Source organism: Simochromis diagramma, unplaced genomic scaffold (assembly GCF_900408965.1).
Source record: "Simochromis diagramma unplaced genomic scaffold, fSimDia1.1 OVJJ01000585.1, whole genome shotgun sequence".
NCBI lineage: Eukaryota > Metazoa > Chordata > Actinopteri > Cichliformes > Cichlidae > Simochromis > Simochromis diagramma.
Genome location: NW_024387398.1, coordinates 7293607 through 7316830, shown reverse-complemented (window position 1 = coordinate 7316830; position 23224 = coordinate 7293607). Strand labels below are relative to the sequence as shown.

General features: G+C 43.0%; 1 protein-coding gene across 2 annotated transcripts in view; it reads right to left on the bottom strand.

The window, feature by feature from the left end:
- LOC120720430 (protocadherin Fat 4) overlaps positions 1–22761 on the bottom strand; it is a 98685-nt gene extending 75924 nt beyond the window's left edge. For both annotated transcript variants that reach the window (XM_040010106.1, XM_040010107.1), the window contains exon 1: positions 17181–22761. In XM_040010106.1, coding sequence (XP_039866040.1) covers positions 17181–22283 — 5103 coding nt within the window. In that variant the 5' untranslated portion in view covers positions 22284–22761. The remainder of the gene's footprint in view (positions 1–17180) is intronic.
- Positions 22762–23224: the final 463 nt, after the last annotated feature.

The window sequence follows — 23224 nt, the reverse complement described above, 5'->3', positions numbered from 1 at the left end:
GGCATTATCTCAAATTCTTTAAGGGTGTAGGCACTGGGAGTAGCGAGTGAAAAGAATCCTTGACCTTAGTTCCTGCAAAGTTTCACTTCTTGAGTGGTATAGTTGGAACTGGGATAATTTTTCCATCTTTTACCACCTCTTTCCACCCACTATGCCCACTCCAACTCGTCTTTTGTATTCTCACCCCCAGCCCCCCTTCCACTCAAAGGGTTTAACCTCGGGTCACTGCTAACTTCTTAATCAGTTCAGCACATGACCATTCCTTTCAATCTCCACATACCAGGAGAGAAGCACTCCCTGATACAGTAAATTACGATAAAGAGCTCACGACCCAAAATCGAAGGACCATATCCCCATATGAAAGCTGGGGCCCTCATACTTCAATAGACAGATTTGGGTGTGGGGTGGCGGGGAGGGGCTTTGAAGCACTTCTCCAGAAAATCCTCACTTCAAAAGAAGCCAGTATTAGATTGAGGGGGAAAGGGAGCAGGAGGGTGTGTGGGATGTGTGGAAGATAGAGTCCCCCTACAAAGTCTACCATGCCGATCCACTGCGGTAACCAAAAGAAAGGAAAAATCTGAAGGGAGCCAAGATGTGTGTGTTCTCGAAATTCATTGAAGGATACAGGCCTAATGGTTACCAGTTGGCTTATCATCATTTTGATGTCTTAAACCAAAAATTCATGGGCTGTGATCTCCAACTGTCACCACAGCATGATTTTACTCTCCATTGTGTTCCCATTATACTCTTTTCAACAAACGTCGGAAAGATGGTACTTACTCGCTGTCAAAGGGAGTCGGGACAATTTCCTGGGTTAGCCCAAAGGTTAGAGGTCAGAAAGTGCTCTAAAGGTTGGATGCCAAGTCGGGAAGGGTTAAAGTGCAATCGTATTTCATTTCCCTGCTCATGAAACCCTGGTAAAAGCTAGCTTCTGACCCACATCTTTTTCTGTAATCGCATAACTCCTTCTGTTGAGTGTGTTCTTTTAATTGGTGTGAGAGATTATAGATTTAGCTGTGAAAAAGCATGAGATAAGTAAGTATGAGTGACAATGACGAAACCTAGGATTATATCAGACTGATGGAAAATAAAAACTGTTTTGATTAGCTTGAGTTCTGCATCTGTAGAAACAATTCAGAGGAGCTCAAATGTGTTTTCACCCAACAACTGCGTTCTTAAGCTCCAAGTCAGGTTTAAAATTATATCTGGCAAACCTTGGTAATATATTAGCTGGGGCTTTGGAACACTTCTAAGTAAGCACTACCAGCAAATATTCCATCCTTCACACATGCTGGACGCCTGCCCAGACAAAGCCCACATACAGTATTTATCAGAAGGGAAGCAGAGCCAGGGATTACTTCAAAGAGAGGGCTCGATAAGACTGACCCGATAACCTTAAACCTAGACCAATGTACTACACTCTGATGGCTGGCCAAGGCTCTCTGGTTGACACAAACTTGTTAATACAAGAGCAAGGGCTTGAGAGCAGGATTTGAAGTGAATACAAATGACAACAGCTGGACAACTGCTGCCAACACCCACTGACTGCATACATTATTTAGAAAAGAAATAGGTTAATGAAAGGTAAGAAGCAAGAAGGAGTGACACAAAACCTCTGCATGTATTTGTGTTCTTTGCTATATCGACAATCATTCCTCTGGTGCACCACAAACTTGGTGCAGCACTGAGGATCTGAGAAAGTGCAGTACAACATTTTAAGTAATAAGGGTGAGATATGGTCTCGTTTTTTTGGGCCTACACCTGTGACCAGTTACAGCAAAAGCCCCACTTGAGAACCCTAGTAATGCTCCTAGCACGGTCGGCAACAAATAGATCTGAAGAGTACTCTTCGTCCAATGAAGATGACAAACAACCTCTGCACCCAGAGACGATACGACTCAGAGGGAGGGTGTCAAGGGTCAGAGGATAAAACGGCAACACCTCTGCAGCCACTTGACAGGATGAAAAAAGAGCGGGAGAAGTGGGTGGCGGGGTGTTTGAGAGAGGGTGGGAGTAGCACTTGAGGCCAGAATGGAAGACACAAGCCTCCCAGCAGCAGCAGTCAGAAGCAAGGGGACACAGGGGCTACTGTTCCCATTGAGGTCTTTGTCTCCCAGGCGTTCTCTTGTTTTTCCTCAGCAAACCGTGGGTACAATGAAGGCGGCATGCTCCCCTCCCCTCGCGCAAAGGGCTGTCAATACTGGACCTATCAGACCCTGAATGGCCGAATCAGCCTTCCCATGAAAATCAAGTCAATGACCTGCTTCCCCTTAGCTCTCCTCCTTGTGAAATGGGTGACAGCTATAATTTCAATAAGTAAAACAGAGAGAGAGAGAGAGAGAGAGAGCGTTTTCTCACATGTTGCTGAGGGGACTTCACCTCAGACTCGGCATCCTCATATAAAATGCATTAATTCCTTCGTTGTGAGCTCACCGTAAATGATTTGATTGTGGCCGATTCGACATAGTATTCCGAGCTTCCCCGAGCGCCATTAAAAAAAGAGGAAAGAAAAAACATGACGCTGGGAATGCTAAGACAATTTTGAACCAAACATTTAACCTCAGCCTTCTGACCCAATCAAGTGGAAGAGAAGACAGGCTTTGTCTACCTTGGCCCATCCACGAAAAGTTAGAAAAGAGAGAGCGAGGGAGAGAGGGGGGAGAGAGGAGGAAAAGAAATGTAAAGATTTTGCCAAGCTTTTGTCACGCCTTAAGGACTGGCTTAGTCAATTGCTGTCAGATCAAGAAGACAGAAAGAAAAACAGCCGTGGTTGCCTTATATAAAAAGAACACTTTCTCTCACAGCCAAGTTGGGAGAGTCCCCATAGACAGAATTACACAGTTACTTTTAAAGGATTTGCATTTAAAAGATTGCGTACAGGCCTGAATGCAGGTCGTTTCCCTGTGACCATAGAAACACTAGAAAAGGTGGAAAATTCAGTCCGCTGAACTTTAAACGACTTTATTAAAGTGTCACTAATCAGACGTGAAAGACACAAGGTTTTAGTGTTTGGGCAAACTTACAGAAAAACTCAAAAAAAGCTTAATGACCTGTTAAGAGCATTACTTTGAAAAGCCTTGTTGATGTCCCATCCCATATTAAAGAAAGGACAATTCCCTAATGTCGGGAAAAAAATTAATACCCAAAATATTTCAAGAATTTGACTTCAGCATTGTGCAGAGAGGAACTTTAAAAACAACCTGACCGTTGTCCCGTTTTACAGTATTTCTGTAAGACAATATAAGGTTTCAGCTAAACTAAAAGAAAATGCTGAAATGCAAGATATCAGTGTAAACAAATATTTCCCCAATAAATCCAGCAGAGAACTCAGAGTTGTTTAAAATGTCACTCTTTGTGGAAATACAATTTAACAGGTTTTACAAATTGCACATGATAAATGCTTGATTTAAAAACATTCTGGCATGTATTTCCCCCTAGAAAAAGCCAAATTCCTAAGCAGAAAATTGCTACCATTACAGCATAATGGGATAACAACCCAAAGAATAATCCCTCGCTAACAATGGTGAGATTTGAAAAGACTCCTGTGAGTCCTGCTTGGTGTCTGCCAGCAGAGTGCTGCATTTTGCAGCCACCAACCAACGATGTAATCTCATCTCAATGGAGACCTGGAGAGACAGCTTGCACACTAGCTTCTCTACCCTCCACCCCCATCCATCCATCCATTGATCTACCCATCCCTAAAGAAATGGACAGACCTCATTTCCATCCAACACAAACAGCGCAGTGGAATTGGGGCTCTTATGATCGGAAAGAATAAAACCTCAACACAACAGGAAAGGATTGCGAGAAGGAGGAGACTTGTGGGGGTTTTGGTAAATGAATTAGCATCAATGCCACAGAATAAAAAGAACCTCTGATCTTCGAGGTCGGTCCTAATCATATACACCCTAAATGAATCACCCCGGGACTGCTCCCATGTTCATTTCTGTGCAAGAATTAATTAAAACCAGAGCGAACTGATGTATGCAGAGCAGCGGAAAAATAACAATGTAAACAACACAACAATAGGGTAATCATTGTAGGGGGCTAATTTGTGTCATAATGATATGAATTTAATTTTGCGAGACGAGGAAGATTAATGAGGGAGACACAAATACTTTTTTGAAGAAGATTTTAAATGGCGCAGAAGGGATGCTGGTCCTTCTTTTGCCTTTTTTTTTAGCATAAATTTAGGATACTGCACTCAAGATTGTGCAAATTTAACGGATTTCACCACTGTGAACTCTAAAATTTATTTCCTTCCAAAGATTATCCCGAGCAATGTGCAGTGAGTTTAAGGTTTAAAAAAATTAAAATGATCATGTTATCACTCTCAAATGCACCCCATACTTGGTCATTAAGGTAAGCTGGATACAATCTTAACTCTCGTGAGAAACTGACGTCGCTGTTTTGTTAATGCCAAACAGCACCATGTCCATGCATCCTCTATATGAAGTTATACGCTGGGGGAAACGCAGAGAATTTGACAGTTAGAGAATCAAACTGGTTCCATATGACCACAGCTGGCATTTCTCCAGGCCCGGGGCAACCACGGTTTCCTCACAGCCTAAGTAGAGAGCTCGTGCAACTCAGCAGCGGGGGTTATGTATGCAGCCTGTGAATAAATCTTGAGTTTCAAAGACAATTTGAAATCCGATGCCCATCCCCTTTTACTGATTGCATTCCACGGCGAGAGTATAATTCCCAAAAGAGAATACCCCGAATTCAAGCGAGACAAAGAAAACACTGTAAAAACTATAAAGCCATTAAATATAAAAAAATGTGTCATTACAATCTTCTTTGAACATTTCTTAAGGCATGAATATGTTGTCATAAGAATAACAAGATAATCCTAGCTTCAGTGAATAAGTTGCTCTAGTTGCACTCAGCTCTTGAAGCTGTCCTCCATAGTGTATCCCTTGATATGACTACATGTAAGTCAATTTAACAATACGCCTAATTTCCACCAGTGGTGGTGCCAGCTCTACCTTCGACAAGCCCACATTTTGTCCGATTTAAGCACCTAATGTTATGTAGTGTTATACGGGAGAAATTGGAGTAGTTTTTGTGGGAATAAAATCACAGAAGATGGATATCTGGAGTCTACATCTATGAATTACTGTTTAAATTCTTGCAGTAGCTCCTCCCAGAGCCACTAATGTAAGTGGTTACAACTTTGGGCCCAGTAATTGCTGTGGTGGCATGCCGAGTGCTAGTTTTCTGGCACTGGCACCAGTCTTTTGTTTTTTGTCAAAACCTGTGGAAAAGTTTCAAGATTGGGCAGGAGCACTACGCAGGTGGAAAAAAGGTAACGGAAGCCCTGAAAATTAGACTTTTCCTGTGATACTTCTCTTTCTCATTATTGATTATGGATTTATAAAATTGAGGGACATAAGTGAGGAAAAATGCAAAATCAGTTGACAGTTCTTTGTCGGGTGTCTGTTCCCTATTATAAGCAACCATTTATAGTGTTAGCAAATAGCCTTTGAAGACTGCATTGCCATTTGACTTTAGACAACACATCAACAAAATATTCAAACTTTTCATATGTGAAATGTATCTTTTTTATTATTAATGTAGAATATCTCCCAGCTATCAAATTTTAAAAATACTGTCTCAAAGACATGACAAAAGCAAATAAAATTATAATTGTATCTTTTACACAACATGATGATATCACATTGAAGAGCAGTTTGGTGAACGAGGTCCCATGAGTGTATCCCTAAGTGGAAAACGCTTCATAAAACAGCCACAAAGTGCTGGCCACAGTAGGCAGTCGGTGAGGGACACAGTGAATATACCGCACTGTTTTACGGCCCGGCCTGCAGTGATGCATGATGGGAAGTAATAACCACATCATTACCAACAGCGCCTCAGCCTTGTCAGACGTCAGAGACATAAAGAAAGCATGCAGAGTTCACGCTCAGGCTGCCAGTCTACCACGCTGCAGGACTCTGTCACATGTTAACATGCTCTCACACACATACGCACAAGTGTTTTTTCGGCCTGATGAAACACAATCGCACGTTCTATAAGAGTATATCCACTCACACAGACACTGTGACAGACACATAGCTGGCTGTTTAGCTGCCAAGAGATGTTGCTGTGCTTCCGTTTCAGTTCTGCCAAGTGAGGTCAAAGGTCACAAGAGTGACTGGGAAGGATCCTGAGAGTGTCGCATTTCATCGGATCACTGAGTCTTTATCAAATAGCTGCATCGAATGGCACGAAACCTGTGCAGGATCATGTGTAAATCTGCAGGAGGACAGATTCGCACTGAGCTAGCTGGCGCGCCTGAAGAATGCAGACATCACTTGTATATTGCATTTCAATAAACTTTAATATCTGACAAGAGACATATTTCAATAAAATGAAAACTAATGTAAGTGTCTTTAATAGTAGATATCTCTAAAAAAGCACTGCACCTTTGAACAGCTTAGTTATGTGATTTCAGAGTCCATTAAGTAAGCTGTCAGGTACACACTGGATATATTGATGCTCTCAGAAATGTCAGTTTCCTTGATTCAATTATACTTTTACATTAATTCCATTACATTACATACATCCATACATTAACAGCTTATCCAACCAGGGCCCCGGAGCCAATGTCAGCTGACACTGGGTGTGAAGCAGGGTGCTGGGCAGGTCGTTGATGGTATTTCCAGGTGAGACGCTGGTACTCCAGTATGACTGATCATTAAACAAACACTCCAGGAGTCAAGTCCAAGCTTATTCATAGCCTTGATAATTTGATAATTCATCAGTTAGATGCATGAAAACGTGCGCCAAAATGCTAACGTGCAAAAAGGGTGCAGTTCTTTTTAAAGTCCTTCATCTAGTGAAACGAAACTGACAACGCAGAGAGCAAGCTGGCACTGTTTCCAGCTCACTTCAGTTGCTTCACATTTTCCTAGAATAAATATTTGTTTTGATTACCTCAGTATGGCATTTACAATGATTACAAAGAGACTCAAATGTTAAAAAAAAAAAGACTCAATGAGAAGAATAATAGATCTTTTTGGCTATTTAAGAAGAACGTGAGCAGATTTCGATTGACTTGAATTGTAAGTGTTGAGTTGTTGCTATTTTGCTCTCATACACCCACAGGCATCTGCGCTCAGTCTGCACGCCTCACTGTAAGTGAAGCCCTCAATAGCAGAAGCCCCCTGGAGCAGATAGAAACATAATGTAATATCTGATCAACCTCTATGTAATACCGTTAGATCTTAGTGTCGTGGGAGGGAAACTTCATTACGATCTGTCTGTCAACAGCCGGCCAGCCAAGTTTAGACGATGTTTCGGATGATTCATTGTTCAGTGGGCTGTTTAGGGTTTTTTTCCCATCTCAGTGAACTACGTGTCAGTGCCAGAGACAGCGAGCAGGATAACTTCAGAAAAATTTGGTAAAAAGTACGCAAGAACAGTAGGTTAAAGGCATGCATACGGAGGCGTGCATGTGAGCAATCAGGCACGTATCTGCACTTTAACACACATATAACTAAGAAATGTATACAAAGTCAACAACAGTGTTTGAAAGGAAAGACCATAAAGTCAACTTTGAGAGCAGCAGTTTGTTAAATTACACCTCGACACAAAAGAACCTGCTGAAATTAGGCCACTTCATCCATTTGCATAGGAAAATCACAGAGTGGGCAAAAAAAAGAAAAGAAAAAAAAAAGCGAAAATAGCACAATGTCAACGAATGTAATCGAAACCAGAACCACAGCTTTTTCCCTCTCGTTTAGGAGCTGAAAACAGTCAGACTTTCCTTTAGTCTGCTGCATGAGATATCACAAACTTAAAACATAACTTTTTTCTGACAACAAAGCAAAAGGGGGGCAGCTCAGGTAAAAGCCTGAGTCACGCTGAGTCGACCCCCGCGCATCGCTACCCAGAACCCTCACCAGCTGGTTTCAATTAAACTGACCAACCAAGGAGGGGAGAGCAGGGCCGCGCTCACCAAAATGGTTAGCTATTTCAAGCCAGGAGTTCTTGCTGCTCTGTTTCTGACAGCAGATCAGTTGTTCGAAATTTGTGTAAACACTGTGTTTTGTTTGCTATCGAGGGCCAGCATTTGCTAGCTGCCATGCAGAGCCACACAGTATGCCGTGCAAGACGGAAACGTTTGAAGGCGAAGCGTGCACCCAGCATACTCTGTGAGATTTCACCATCAAAGATGCTTTAAGATTATTGCTTTGGAAATACAGCGCACCAGCGCCAGCACGGAGACAACTCGGATCCAAGAATCTCCTTCAATGAGATAATAATCCTACAAAGTGAAGCTCATACTCTCCAGTTATTGTCCTGGTGACCACGAGCAATTTTCCCGGGACGTTGCACTCGACTACGTGCTCAAACAACCACAGCGTTTGAGCAAAACAACCCAAGGGAGGAGGATGTATACGGGGAATTTAAGCAGCTTGAGTTTTCTGATTGTTTGTAAGGTGGTTCAGAAGCAATCAATCTGCCCAGAAACACCCGATAAGAGGCACCTGTCAGTTAAGTAGAACCTTAAACATAAATATCTTTTTAATCTCTCTCTAGGCTTATTTTTAACTTGTTCATCAAATAACGATAACATTTCTGTTTTTTAGGTGAACCAACCCTTTAAACACTCAGCCGTAGGCTTTTCTTTCGGTTCCTCAGCTGAAGCTATTAAAAAAAATACACTATCAAATTAAGGCTGATATATTGATTTATGATGTGGTTTTAAACAATGTCTGGCTGCACAGCGTGAGTCTGTAATGACCTCAATAGCACTCCATAATATTCACAGTACACAATTCTAAGAGGAGAAAAAGAAAGGATTAGAAAACAAAAAGAAACAAAACATTAAAATCAGCTATAATATGGGGGAAAAACCCATTAGATCACATTAGATAGGTCAGCGGATTTTCAAAGTCCAAGAAACGTCCAAAAAGCTGTCAAATGAAGAGCACGAACAGAATTACGACTAACACTCCATTGCATGATTCTAAAAATCTAACAACTTGCACAGAAATTGAGTGCCGGAAAAGTCATGCAGGGACATTTTGAGAGCTGAAATATTTCAATTCTAAAATTGAAAACAGCTGCAAATCAACCGCAGCTTGGCTTATTTTTTGAGTTAAGACCTGCACAGCAGACTGAGCAAGACAAAGCTTGCAAAGATTTTGCAAGCTTGAAAAGTAATATTATCACAACAACACAGCTACAAAACATAAAAAAATAAGTTCTGCTTAGACTCTAAATCACGGTATGGTTAACCTCTTAATAAAGTTAAAAGTGTGGCGCACGCAGAGCATGAGCTACAGTTACTCTCTTGATGGAAAACTCGTAAAATAAGATGGGAGATAACAATAACACAAGCTCTTGCTCTCTGGTGCCAGTCTATCTTTTGCTTGTCTCCTTCTCCTGACACTAAAGTCCTACTCCACTCCTCCCTCCCTTTCTCCCAGCTCCAACCTTAACTCCCCTTACCCCTCCTCCTTTCACCTCCCTCCATCTCTAGATCCTAAATTATCTGCCCAGGCTGTGGTAGATACCCCTTCCTGCCTGCGGGTCACTCATCTTACCGCAAGCAGGGGAGATGAGGGCTATGCATTTCTGCTGTGCACGTGAGAACTCTGCATGCACAGCAGAAGTCTTCTCTGTGTCCTTTTTGTTTGATGTCCCTGAAGATGTGAGGATCTGTGAGTGAGCCAAAAGCACCAAATGTCACTCAAGGGGTGCCACTGATGGACGTGAGGGAGAGGGAAGTGAGATGAGCAAAAAGAGCAGCAAGTAGCTCTTTTTTGTTTTTTCTGGGACACAAAGCAGACGAACAGGTCAACCAGGCACCACAGTCAAGTCTGAGCTCTGAAAACAATGGAAATTTGCTGTGTGTATTTCTGCATGTGGAGTGTTTGTTGATGCTAGAGAGCTCGGTAAGTCACGTGGAAGAACAAATCATTCTGTAGCTGGGATCCATTATTACCACTGAGAATATGTGCCAAAATCAACCCACCACTCTGCCTCTCTCTCTCTCTCTCTCTCTCTCAAACTCCATTCGTTTTACAAGTGAAAGTAGTGGAACATTTTTTTTTCAGCTGGAGAGACTTGGGTATATTTTATGGTCCCTTCACAGTCAGAGCAGAGCAGAGAGGAGTGATGAAGAAATCACAGGGATGTAGTCATACTCTCAAAGATTTATATCCTTATGTAGCACTTGCTCAGGCAAAATGTACAAACCAAATCATAGCTCTACCTGATCATTCCCACTTCAGCTACTCCCAATCAAACTTTTTTGCGGTTGAGTGACTGGAAAGGTTGGAAACTTTAGATCACAGCTTCACATCGACCTTTCTGATTGCACTTGAAGAAATCCCACCTGCTACAGTACCAAACAATAAAGGTCTCCCTTTTGATCACGCCAGATCCTGCAGACCAAAGGAGAAAGGCATTCTCAGCGGAGATTAATACTATTTCAGTCGCACATTTGGTCCGAGCATGTGTGCTTAAGACAGAGGAATGACCCCCTCCCAAATGAGGCATGACAATCAAAGTCACACAACAAGAGAAATGAATCTCTGAAGTGAAAATAAACGCAATGATGCAAAACTCTGCAGAGCATGCACAGCTCTGGCCGCATTCATTTATTATTCTAACCGAAGGTCCTGCATTGACTTTTCATGAGGCAGAGCAGGGGGAAAAACTTATTTTGGTTGTTTTTTTTAAAGTTGCGGACAGTTAACTGCAGAGTTAAAGATTTTTCTTTTAATACACACGTACATTCCTTTCACGAACATAATTTAGCGGTTAGCCATTTTTTCTTTTAAATAGAATATGTAAATAATTTTTGTTTTAACCTGTTTAGAGTAGAACAGGGCAGGGTTACCACACCAGCACAATTCAGTTTCCCGCAGAAGACAATACAATGAGTGTTAGAAAGTTCAGACAATGCCAGTGAAATCTTAACAGTGATGTCGTTTACTTGGATGTCAGTTTATTTTACTGGATTCGACATGTGTCCAAAGCACCATTGCAAATTCCCAAATACCAAAAGACTGAGTTGAACTGCAGGTCAGATACATAATATGACTCTGTTCCTGACTTCTTGATTGAACTTTATTTTAATTATCTGTTTTTGCACAATATTTAACATTTAAGAACTTTTATGAACTAGGAAAAGCACTTTATATTCCAAGGAAAACCTTAAAGTATTAGAGACAATCAAACATTCCCCTATGTGAAAGCACTTGGCATGGTAGGGACGAAAAACTCCCTTTTAACAGGAAGAGATCACAACCCTGTTCAGGGAGTGGCAGCCATCTCCTCTTAATGGTTGGAAGGTGAGGGGAAGGACAAAGTGAAAAAAAAAAAAACAAGCGTAGAGAGACAAGGACAAAACACAACTATTAATTTTTTAAAAAAAGGTAATGACATGCAGTAGTGCAGCGGTCCCCAACCTTTTTTGCGCCACGGACCGGTTTATGCCCGACAATATTTTTCACGGACCGGCCTTTAAGGTGTCGCGGAAAAATACAACAAAATAAAACTAGTACCGGTACTGAAAAAAAGAAGAGTTATTCATAACACACATGAAAAGACCCAGGAAAACCGAGTTAACGATAAAAACGATAACAAAATAACGCTAAAAACCGATAAAAACCCTGAAAACCACACATTTCACACCTGAGCCTCAACTCTCGCGGCCCGGTACCAAACAACTCACAGACCGGTACCGGTCCGAGGCCCGGGGGTTGGGGACAGCTGCAGTAGTGGCATACATACACAACGTGAGTGAAAAGACAAAGTGGAGAATAAATGCTCAGTGCATCATGGGACGTCCCCCAGGAGCCTGAACCCACAGCCGCCTTTCTAATGGATGGTTCAGAGTTACCTGATCCAGCTCTAACTCTAACTATTCAACTATATCATAAAGGAAAGTTTCAAGCCTAACTGCTACACAACACATGGAGATTCATTTATGATTATACCACGATTAAAGAATCTGACTCCTTATTCATTTTAACAGGTGAAAAACTGAAAGTGAGTTGTGGGATTTACCAGTTTCTGTGCCAAAAAAAGGGTTACTTTAGCCGTTTCATTACTAATGCGATGGTTGGCTTAACTTTATAGAACATGGCACAGCAGAACAATATGATCCAGGTCTTGACCTTTCAGGCCCGAGTTTCATAAGTGTGTGTTATGAGCTGTGTTATGAGAAAAAAGTCATATGTTGAGGAGGCCTGCTGTAGCAACTACTCTAGCGTACAAGAGCTCTTCAGAAAAAAACGTATAGCACAGTATTTTTGATCTTCATCACTAATACAAGCATCTGTAAGAACGTAAAACAAGCAAAATTTCAGCAAAGCACAAAATAAAAGGCAAACGCAAACAGACAGTTCAATACAATAAAAGGCCGACATGAGTTTGACTTTGAATCCGCAGAAAAGAGCTCTCAATGATCTTATTTGACAGTAACATAATCATACTAATTAAAATGAAACAATTATTTTGACTGTTGCTACCATTTCATATTTCTGCTCATGAGTCTGTGTGAGATTGTGGTCAGTGTGTGTGTGTGTGTGTGTGTGTGTGTGTGTGTGTGTGTGTGTGTGTGTGTGTGTGTGTGTGTGTGTTTCTGGCAGCATTTGCTTGCAGGCGTCTACGCATGAGTGAATGTTTATTCAGCTTTTATAGCGATTGCGTCTCGTTAAAACGAATAGACGCTCTGAGACAACCGGCACTCCCCAACACCAGTTCACTCACAGGTTCACCCAAAACCCGAAGAGACCACCTACCAGGAGAGCTGAGCAGATGCGTCACCTCTTCGGTCACCATTTTAAATCGCTTGTCCAGCCAGATTACGGGGTGAATTACAACCCGGGTAATGGCTAGAATAGTGTATTACCACCCTCTCTCAAGCACATGTGCACAAGCAAAATATCGCAATTAAAGCATGAATTACAATACACAAGGATGCAGTTTGTTCTGCATCATTTTTCATCCAGTTCTTGTAAAATGTGCCTTCTGAGAAACATGAAATTTTCATACTAAACTTGCATATGACTCAAATCTAATGAAAGCATTTTTTCCTATTTTTTTTGATGCAGGAAATTTAAATGCACAGCTGGAGTTATCGGTAATAATATTCCCTCTTTTCTGTGGAAACTGTAGTCATCAATATTTCAGCCTTTATTACGCTCACAAAACGACACGAATGCACAAAGAAGAACCAGCATGCATATCACATCATCATGTACGTGACCTTGTTCTCCTGCCTCGCTGACCTGGATGGCTTTACAGGTTTTGTATTTCAGGGAGGCTTTTTTTGTCTTCTCTACAACCCCAACGATGCCTCTGATCACATTTCCCTCAGAATTCACATTAGAGGAGCTTCAGCATCATGAAATATGGAGAAAGCGAAAGGACTTTGACATTTTGCTACCATTGAGATTTATGAATCTGACAGTGAGACTACAAGCAGTTTCTCAGAGACACAAAACAGGCACGCAGATACAAATGAGATGTAAAGACATGAAGATATACAGCTTTAACGAGGAGGGATGATGAATCTACAGTAATGGAGTTCAAACTATCCATAACAATAGACCAACACTAATTTGAGCCTAGTATCTGACTGCATTCCCCGACTATGATGTCCAAAACCTGCTAGCAGACTGATCCCTCTTTCTTGAACCTGCTTGGAACATGATCCTGGACCACAACTGTGCCTCTCACTTCCCATGTCCTTGCAAGGGTCCCTGTGTCTGGCACTTCGAACACCCTCCTAATAACGCTTCCCGTCACCCCACCTCTTCCTTTATTCCCACAACTCCCAATAATACCGTCTGACATGTCCACAACCCTCCCAAAACACTCTTTTCTTTCCTCAGTTTCATGAGCCCAAACAGATTGACTGTGCGTCGCTCAGTGGTGCAGACAGGGGAGGAAAGCTGGCTGACAGGGGCATCCATACACATGCCTAAATCTGCCAAGGAAAGACGCTGGCACAGACAAAAAAATAATAAAAGCCTCTCGAATCGCGGCCGGGGCAGCGCAACACTTTATCCGCGAAAGTAAAACAAAGGAAGGCCTGTTCAACACTGCGACTGTGTTTACTTTTAAGGGGGGAACAATGCCTTTAGGAGGAGGGGGCAAGGCCTGACGTGGCACTTGAGGGTCTGTCCAAAAACCAGCACTTCATTTTGATTCACAGTGAGTTAAGAAAACAGTTGTAGCACTACATTGTATAGGGGCTGATGCATCTGAATGTGAGGAGGAGGCTGATGAAGGGAGAGTGTGCAGAGAGGATAAGAAACAGAGACCAGTAAGACCTCTGGTTTCTACAACAGCATTCACTCCTTTATGCAAAGGAATGCTCCAACCAAATATGCAACTTGAAAAAGAAGAAAAAATAGATTTTGAAAGGTGGCAATGAAAAGTCTGCAAAAACTGCCAACACAAATGGAAGCTGTGTGACATGTCTAGGATGCTTAAGTTCATTTAAAGGGTACAAAGACATATTTTACCCAGAAAGTGCAATACAGACAGTGGAGATAGACAGAGTTGCTTTTGCAACTACAGTTTCATTTCTCCTCTAAGAACCAGCAAACTGTTCAGTCACTTAGCGTTTACTGATCAAAGGCTATGACTCTGAGTAATGCCGAAATATGATTTTAATATACAAGACACAGTTTCTGGGTCATTTTGATGGATGCTTTTGCCATTCTAAAGAACAATAATAAACAATAGTCTGCTGCAGCCCCACTGTCACATGGCAGGTGACATTTGCATGTAATGACCATTTTACTTTTGGCGGTTAACATATAAACCCTGATCGCAGGTGTTTCGTCTAGCTTATAAACACCTCCTGTCATGTTGCCGATGGCCCAAAGTGGAACCAACATATTTCTTCGCCTGTAAACACGTACATTCCAGGATGTGATGAATCAAAACTTTGACTCAAATGAAAAACATCCTTCTAAACACTCAATGAATTCATCAACAATAGATAAAGCTGCCGCCAAGACATGTTTTCCCCAGCATATTTACCCAAAGTAGGAAACAGGAGAAAGAAACTCAGATCTCTGGGTAATGAAGTCATAGGAAAAACATTTTCAAATGCAAAATGACAACAGCAAAAATACGATTAACAAACTTTAAGTAGAATCGCTGTTTGGTTAAATGAAGACCTCACTGGATATTACATATGACCCAGATGTTTGCCAGAAGGCACCAACCAACAATTACTGACAAACATCCCGAGCTGTTTGAGATTGCAGCCACTGATAAAGCATGTCCAACTAGATTCTCTGTGTTTAAGTGTTTCCAAAACATCACACGTGGTGCACAGTGCAGGAGAAAATGCCAGCTTTCTCTCATGCATCCAATCAATGGGGAAAATGGGAAATGGAGAATGTGAAAGGGTCATAACCTCTTGGATGGAAATACTCCCCAAGTTGCTACCGGGTATCTGGTGTATAAACACTGCACTGGAAAAACATTAGTCTAAGTCAGAAGGTTTACACTGTTGTACCACACTGTGCATTGAGGTCCCATTGACAGAGGAGACCCAAACAGTCTGAACAGAACCTGTTCATCTGTGCTGTTAAAAAAATGTGGTCATAAAACCGACTGCTTATTGCCTTGCAGCACAAAAACCAGCCCGTGTATCCAAATGTGGACGGTCATTTGAATTCCACTACGTTATTAGATCTCACGCTTCTCAAACGGGAGAGATTGACTACTCGGCCAGGTGGTATGGTAAAGTCATCTCTCCAAGGGGTGAGAAAGTTCAAACTTAGCATGAAACCAATCTAGAGTTTAACGTTTGGGAATGAAGCAGTGAAGCACTATATTCTCTCATTAGCCCGACAGCAGAGTCTGCAGGAAAGTAGATTGCCATCTTTGCTGCAGGCAAAGTGAGAGAACATTTGATATTCCCATTTGGCCTGGGCAAACTTTTAAGTTAACTCTGCTAACACGATTTTGCCAAGTAATCCTTGATTTCAATAATATGTGAGTTTGTCTCCAAATAACAGATTGCTGTATTGGATTTCAGTTTCAATATGCATCTTGGTTGAAAAGGCATCAATCTTGAACTGCTAATCCTAAACTCCTAAATCATTTTGCATCAGGCATCCTCAGAAATACACTAACACGAAACACTTTTTTTTTTTAAATATATGAGGTATGTGTGTCATCGAGTCTGTAACAACATGGTATTTTAAGCCCTGGCTAAAATTTCAAAAACATATATAGAATCACATTTGCTTTTAATTTGACTAGCGGCTAGGTATTAGTCACCGAAACTGGCCTTAGGGTTTCCACATGACACTTGAGAGAATAAACTCCATCTCCTTCAGAGAAAACCTAAAAACAGTGCATCGCATAATGCAAAGAAACTCAATGGACAGCTTAAGTTTCATTCTCTCTGTCCTGATCCTTTTACAAAGTCTTAAGAGGTCAACTAATTTTAATGGTCACTTATTGCCTGTGGAGCAGTTCCTGGTGGTATAAAGGCACCCAAAGACCACCCCAGTGCCAAAACAGCCTTAGGCCCAAAGGCTCAAAGTAATACCAGCGCTGATGATGCATACCTGTACTGGAACACCGTATGAATGGCTCTCCTTTTCATTTCTGCTTCACACACAAAAGAAACCATTGTGGGTCTTGAAATTGAGCAGCCTTGAATGAATTATGTCAACTGTGGGGAAATTAAAAAGTGGTCTTTCTTTGATTTGTGCAGTTCATAACCTGCTGATAAGAATATTTCAGTTCAGGAAAGCGCTAGAGGAGCTTGCGCAGAAGACATGCAATGCTCATTTCCTTTCCGAGACTCAAATATTAGAGGAGCCACACTCAAGATGAATTGTTATGGCTAGAATGCTTTGGAAACGAGAACAATAAAGTTATCATGCCAAAGAACAAGGTTTTCTTAGTCGTGTCCAACAAAATTATGATTTAATATAATGCAAAGAAAAAATGAATGCACACCCAAATGCAATTGGTGGCTCTGTTTTATGTGTGACTTGGACAGTCACCCACCCTCCAACTTTGCTTATTACATTTATTTAATCCAAATGTCTCTAACAAGTGCCAGTGGGTGAGTTCATGCCCTTTTCCTGCCAAACAGATCAAGTAGACCAATAGTGCAAAATATAAGGTGGCTTTCCAGTACCTGCAGAGAATAGAAAAGTCAGCAGTATCCTTACCTCAGCACGCTGTGTTCTCGGCTGGCTGGCGTCTGCCTCAATGGCGTACACATCCACCAGGTAGAGGTCAGACCCCTGTTCTCGATCCAGCTCTGCAGCTGTCTGTATCACTCCTGTGTGTCGGCCGATGGTGAAAAGGCGACCCACAGCTTTTCCGCCGCTGCGCACCGCCACAATGAAATACTCCACTTTGGTTGCAGAGCCTCTAGGACTCGAGGCATCCAGGGAGATGACGTTGGTGCCCGGTGGCTGGCCCTCTTTGAGGATGGTGATGTATTTGGGCTGGGAGAAAACAGGTCCATCCACTCCTTGAAGGATGATGGTCAGCTCAGTTCTGGAGGTCTTGCGGTCAGTGCCGTGGTCCGTGGCTGACACTGTGAGGGTGTACATGAGTCGGGATGGAACCAGCTGGGACGCCAGGCGAATATCCCCACTGTACCTGTCCATGATGAAAGTGTCCGAGTCACCTTCCACAAGCTCATACTCCACCTCCCCATTCGCACCATCGTCCGGGTCAAAGGCCACCACTGTGGTCAAGATGGAGCCGATGACTATGTTAGGCTCAGCCACAAGTGCATTCTGGGACACAAAAGTGGGAACATTATCATTAAGGTCCGTGACCCATATTGTTACATTTTTCAGGGCATAGCGACGAAATTCAACTGGAACTGCTTGGTCAGTGGCTTTGATTGTCAACTCAAAGAGATTTGAGAACTCTCTGTCAATTTCCTTGCTGGTGTATATAAGCCCAGTGCTTGGGTCAATGCTGAAGTGGTTTCCCCGTGGAATCTGCTGAATAATCGAGTACTGCAGCTGGCCGTTTATGTCTGCATCTGTGTCCTGAGCTGTAATGGTCATAACTGAGGCAGAGATAGGAAGATTTTCAGGGATGGATTTGAAAATGTCTCCAGGGGTAAATACGGGAGGGTTGTCATTAAAGTCCCTGACACGAATAACCACAGGAATGGATGAGGAGCGGGGAGGTCTGCCATTGTCCTTTGCAGTGATGTTGAGTTTGTAAAATGACTGCGTTTCAAAATCCAGCTTTTTAACCAAAAAAATGCTGCCAGTGTTAGGGCTGATGCTGAAAGTGCCATGGTTGTTTGTGGCTGTGATGCTGTACGTTATGTCTGCATTCTGACCCGAATCTGCATCGGTGCCGGTCACAGAGGCCACCAGTTCCCCTAGTCTCATGTTCTCCAGGACGTCAACCGACAGTGAGGATTTAGGGAAGATGGGGGAGTTATCATTTTCATCCAAGATGCTAATGCTAAGCATACAAGAGGAGGATAAGGGCACAGCCCCAGCATCGACAGCTATGATTTTTAGTGAATATGAAGATGTGGATTCATAGTCAAGCTTTCCAACCAAAGTCACCTGTCCAGAGCTACTATCGATTGTGAACTGGCCTTCCTCGTTGCCTTCAGCGATGTGATAGCGGACCAGTCCATTTTTGTTCTCATCCACATCTGAGGCAGAGACCCGTAGCAGCTGTGTCATGTTTTGAGCTGATTCAGAGATGGAGGCCTGGAATATGTCTTTGGTGAACTTAGGCGGGTTGTCGTTGATGTCTTGTATGTAAACTTGCACTTTGGCCTGGTCTCTAAGGGGTTTGGGGAGACCCTGGTCTGACGAGACAACCACAAAACTGAACACAGCGGCGCCTCTTTGTCTCATGAGTGACTCCCGGTCCAACTGCAAAGTGCTCGTCAACTCCCCTGTGATGGCATTCAGCTCAAAGTTGGGCTGTGGAGTCTCAAATGTGTATCTGACCTCACTGTTTGGGCCAAAGTCCTTATCCTCAGCAAAAACCTGCCCAACAAGCGACCCTCTCTTCTGTTCTTCCTCAAAATGAAACACATAATTGGTGCTGTTAAAGAGAGGACGATTATCATTTACGTCATCTAGAATCACGGTTACATTTACAGTGGCACTCAGCGGCTCCACAGCCCTGTCTTTGGCTGTAACCACCAAGTTATATCTGTCCTGGATTTCTCTGTCCAGCTCCGCTTTGATGTACAACTGCCCGTCTGGAAAAATGCCAAACACATCACCTGTGTTCCCACCAGCGATGTCATACATAATCTCGCCATTGAGACCAGAGTCTTTGTCAGTGGCCTCCACTTTAAAAAAACGGCTGTTGACAGGCTCAGATTCCAGGATGATGACCTCGTATGAGAGCTGGTCAAATACAGGTGAGTTGTCGTTGACGTCGTATACGCTGACGATGAGGATGAGGCTGGAGGTGTGCTGAGGGACTCCCATGTCTGATGCAATGACTTCAATCTCATAGGAACTTGTCGTGATCTCCAGCGGCCCGGTCAGCGTGATGAGGCCATGCTTCTCATGAATATGAAACAGTCCTTTGGGGTTTTGTTTGAGGCTGTAGACCACCATGCCATTTGCACCTTCATCAGGATCTGAAGCTTTGGCCTGGAATATTACATGACCTGTGCTCCAGTTTTCCACTGCGCTCACATGCTCCACAGCGTGAATAAAATGAGGAGCATTATCATTTAAGTCCTTTACAGTTATGTTAACAAAGGCCTCTCCTGTGATCTCCCCAGCTCTGGCTACAACTTTGAGTTGATAAAAGCCCTGCTCCTCTCTGTCTATCTGGCTCGATGCTGTGATCTGACCTGCACTGTTGACAGCAAAAAGCCCTCTCTGGTCTCCTGAGGTGATCAGATATGAAATGTTTGTATTTAAATCAACTGTGGTTGCTGACACTGTCCCTATAACTGTCCCAACACCTACATTTTCAAACATGACAAAGCTGTACACTTTCTGGCTGAACACTGGTGGATTATCCTGTGTGTCTATTACAGTTACAGTCACAATGGCCGGTGTGTGTGAGCGCAGGCCACTACCATCTGCTGCTGTCACCTGCAACTGGTAAGCAGTTTTCTCCTCTCTATCCAGGGGCACCAGTGTGGTAATTTTGCCTGTATTGCTATTAATGCGGAATTTGGAAGAGTCTCCAGCTGTAATTATATATTTGACTGTGCCGTTCCTACCCAAATCGGGGTCTGTGGCTGAAACCGTGGTTACATAAGAACCAGAGGGCTCGTTCTCTTTCACATTTGCAAAATACTGTACAGGATAGAAAACTGGCCTATTGTCATTGATATCCCAAAGGGTGATATTGACTTTTCCTACAGAGTGCAAAGGGGGGCTGCCTGCATCTGCTGCCTGGATGTGGAGTAAGTAGGAGGCCTGATCCTCCCTGTCAAGCTCCACGCCTGTGCTTAATCGCCCTGACACGACATCCAGGCGAAACAGCTCCTGGACGCTGGCTGGCGTCTCTGCATCAAATGAAAACCGGATAGTTCCATTGGCCCCAAGGTCGTCATCTGAGGCAGACAGCACCACCAGTTCTGTGCCGGCCGGAGCGTGCTCCACCAGTGAAACATGATAGGTGCTCTGTGTAAATGTAGGCACTTGGTCATTCACATCTGTGATGTTGACTATCAGTTTAGTGTAAGACATTTTGGGCTGCAGCCCCTGGTCTTTGGCACTAATATTGAGCACAATTTCAGATGCTATTTCTCTATCCAGCAAAGCAGCACTGGTTACCAGACCACTGTTTTCACTGATGGAGAACCAGCCCAAAGCATTTCCAGACACAAGGGAGTAGCGCAGGTTGGCATTCTGCCCAGAGTCACCATCTGTTGCAGAAACCCCTTTAATGTAGCTGCCTTTTGGTATATCTTCACTGATATCTACTCTGTACACCGTCTCCTGAAATATGGGTGGGTGATCATTGATATCATTCACAAAAATAACCAGACTAGCAAAAGAAGACCTAGCCATAGGTTTACCGTTGTCTGACACAGACACAGTCAAGTTGTATGAGGAAATTCTCTCTCTGTCTAACACACTGGCCACTTTGATCAGACTTAAATTGGGCACAGGAGATTTGTGCACTTCAAAGTGCCTCTGCTCGTTGCCTCCTAAGATTGAAACAGATATGTTACCATTAGCTGTAGAGGAGTCTGCATCTGAAACGGTAAGCAAAGCCACAACTGTGCCAATCTGTGCGTTTTCATCTACAGAGGCAAATTTAGAAGTAGTGGGAAAATAACGGAATTTCACGACAGGGTCATTATCATTCACATCCAAAAGTTTGATAGTGGCTTCTGTTCTGCCTGACAGAGAGGGCACCCCATTATCTACAGCATGAATAGTAAGAGAATATTCTTTTTTACTCTCATAATCCAAACCTTCTTTTATTATAATAGTACCTGCTTTGGGGTCAATTTGGAAAGGTGTCCCATCATCTAAAAAGTACCTGATCTCGGCATTTGCTCCCTCATCCTGATCTGATGCTGTAATCTGCAGGATGCTTGAACCTACAGCTGCATCCTCAAAAACACTGGTTTGATACTGGTCCTGCTCAAAAATCGGGGGGTTGTCATTTATGTCTTGAATAGTGACGTTTACTTGCATGTAGCCAAACTTTTTCGGCTCTCCTTTGTCCTCGACTTCAATCAGGAGCTGGTAGAAGGGAGTAACTTCCCTGTCCAAGCCTCCGGTTGAAACAAGGTGCAAGAATGCCCCCTCTCCACTAGGATTGACTGTAATATCCAAGCGGAATTTCCTCTGCTCGTTGCCTTTCACTATTCTGTACGTGGTGTGATCGACTCCGTTACTTCCTATGTCGGAATCTGTAGCAGTGTCCAGGATCACTTGCCTGCCGCTGCTGGCGTCCTCCTTAAAAGACACGACAATTGACGCGTCTGGAAACACCGGGGAGTTATCGTTAATATCCAAAACTACTATCCTGACCTCAGTAGGGTAGGTGGGATGGCTGGACAGCACCACAACGTTGATGACATCACTTTGCAAAACCTCTCTGTCAATCACAGATGAAGTGGAAATGACTCCCGTGGTGGCGTTAATAGCAAAAAGTTTGTGATTTTCGCTGAAGCGGTACGTGAAGCTGGGCTTGGTCCCTATCGTGCCCACATAGGTGCCAATGGGCTGTTCCTCTAGGACTTGAAACTCTTGACGGACTTGGCTGGATGCTGAGTACCGCGACAGAGTCCATAACATCAGTAGAATCAAATGAAGCCGGCCTGAGCCCATACCTGTGAGCGCCATGGTCAGTTAGCCAGTCCACCTTTCTCAGACAGAGTTCATGCCTATGATGCATCAACTTTACTGAGTTTGGACGAGTCACCAAATCATTGTATTCCAGAAAATGTGCAGACAAAACTCAACGAGAAACTCTTTCCACGCTTAGTCAGTGTACCAAAGTGCTCCAGAAGTGTTATTTTATCCTGCGCACCGCGCCGTTTAATTGCAACAAGATCCTCTAAACGGAGAGAATGATTTCTGCAGCTCAGGAAAGTCTCATTTCAACTCTTTAAATAGCATTTTCAAGAAGAAATCAGACAATCCCATGAAAGACAAAAGAAAATAAAAGTTCCCGACTCCTTGGAGATGCGTAAAAAAAAGTTTATCCAAAGTTGGAGCGCAAGTCAGCGGTGTTAAGTGTATGCAGGCGAGCGAGCCTACGCACCGTCCCGTGGAATAACGGTGCAGACGCTTCAGTCATATTGTGCTGGAGTCCCAGTAAGTTAGAACAAAGCCGGAGTTCGCCAAACTCCCTCCCATCCCCAGTCCCATTGGATAGCGGTGCTCCTGCCTGCCCGCCCACAGCCTTTCCTCCTCTATTGTGCAGTACAGCTCGCTGTCCCCGCTCGTGGAAGAGGACGTCAATCAAACACGACAGGTAAGGATGCCCCAAGAGATCTTAATTGTCAAATAATATGAGACATATTATCTTTTCTGCAGAAAAAAGGAGACAGTGATCACCACAGAAACTATTTATATAGAATATAAATGTATACAGTAAAGGCATAGTTTAACAAATTCTTTGCATAAAACGAGGTGAAATTCTTCCAAGTAATCATTTTAAAACCATTCAGGGCGCTGTAAAGTCCTCTTTGACATGCCAGACAACATTTTCAGAATGTATAAACGATTTCAAATATAAAGATGGTGCACAAAACACAATAAAGTCTGCACGAACTTAAAGA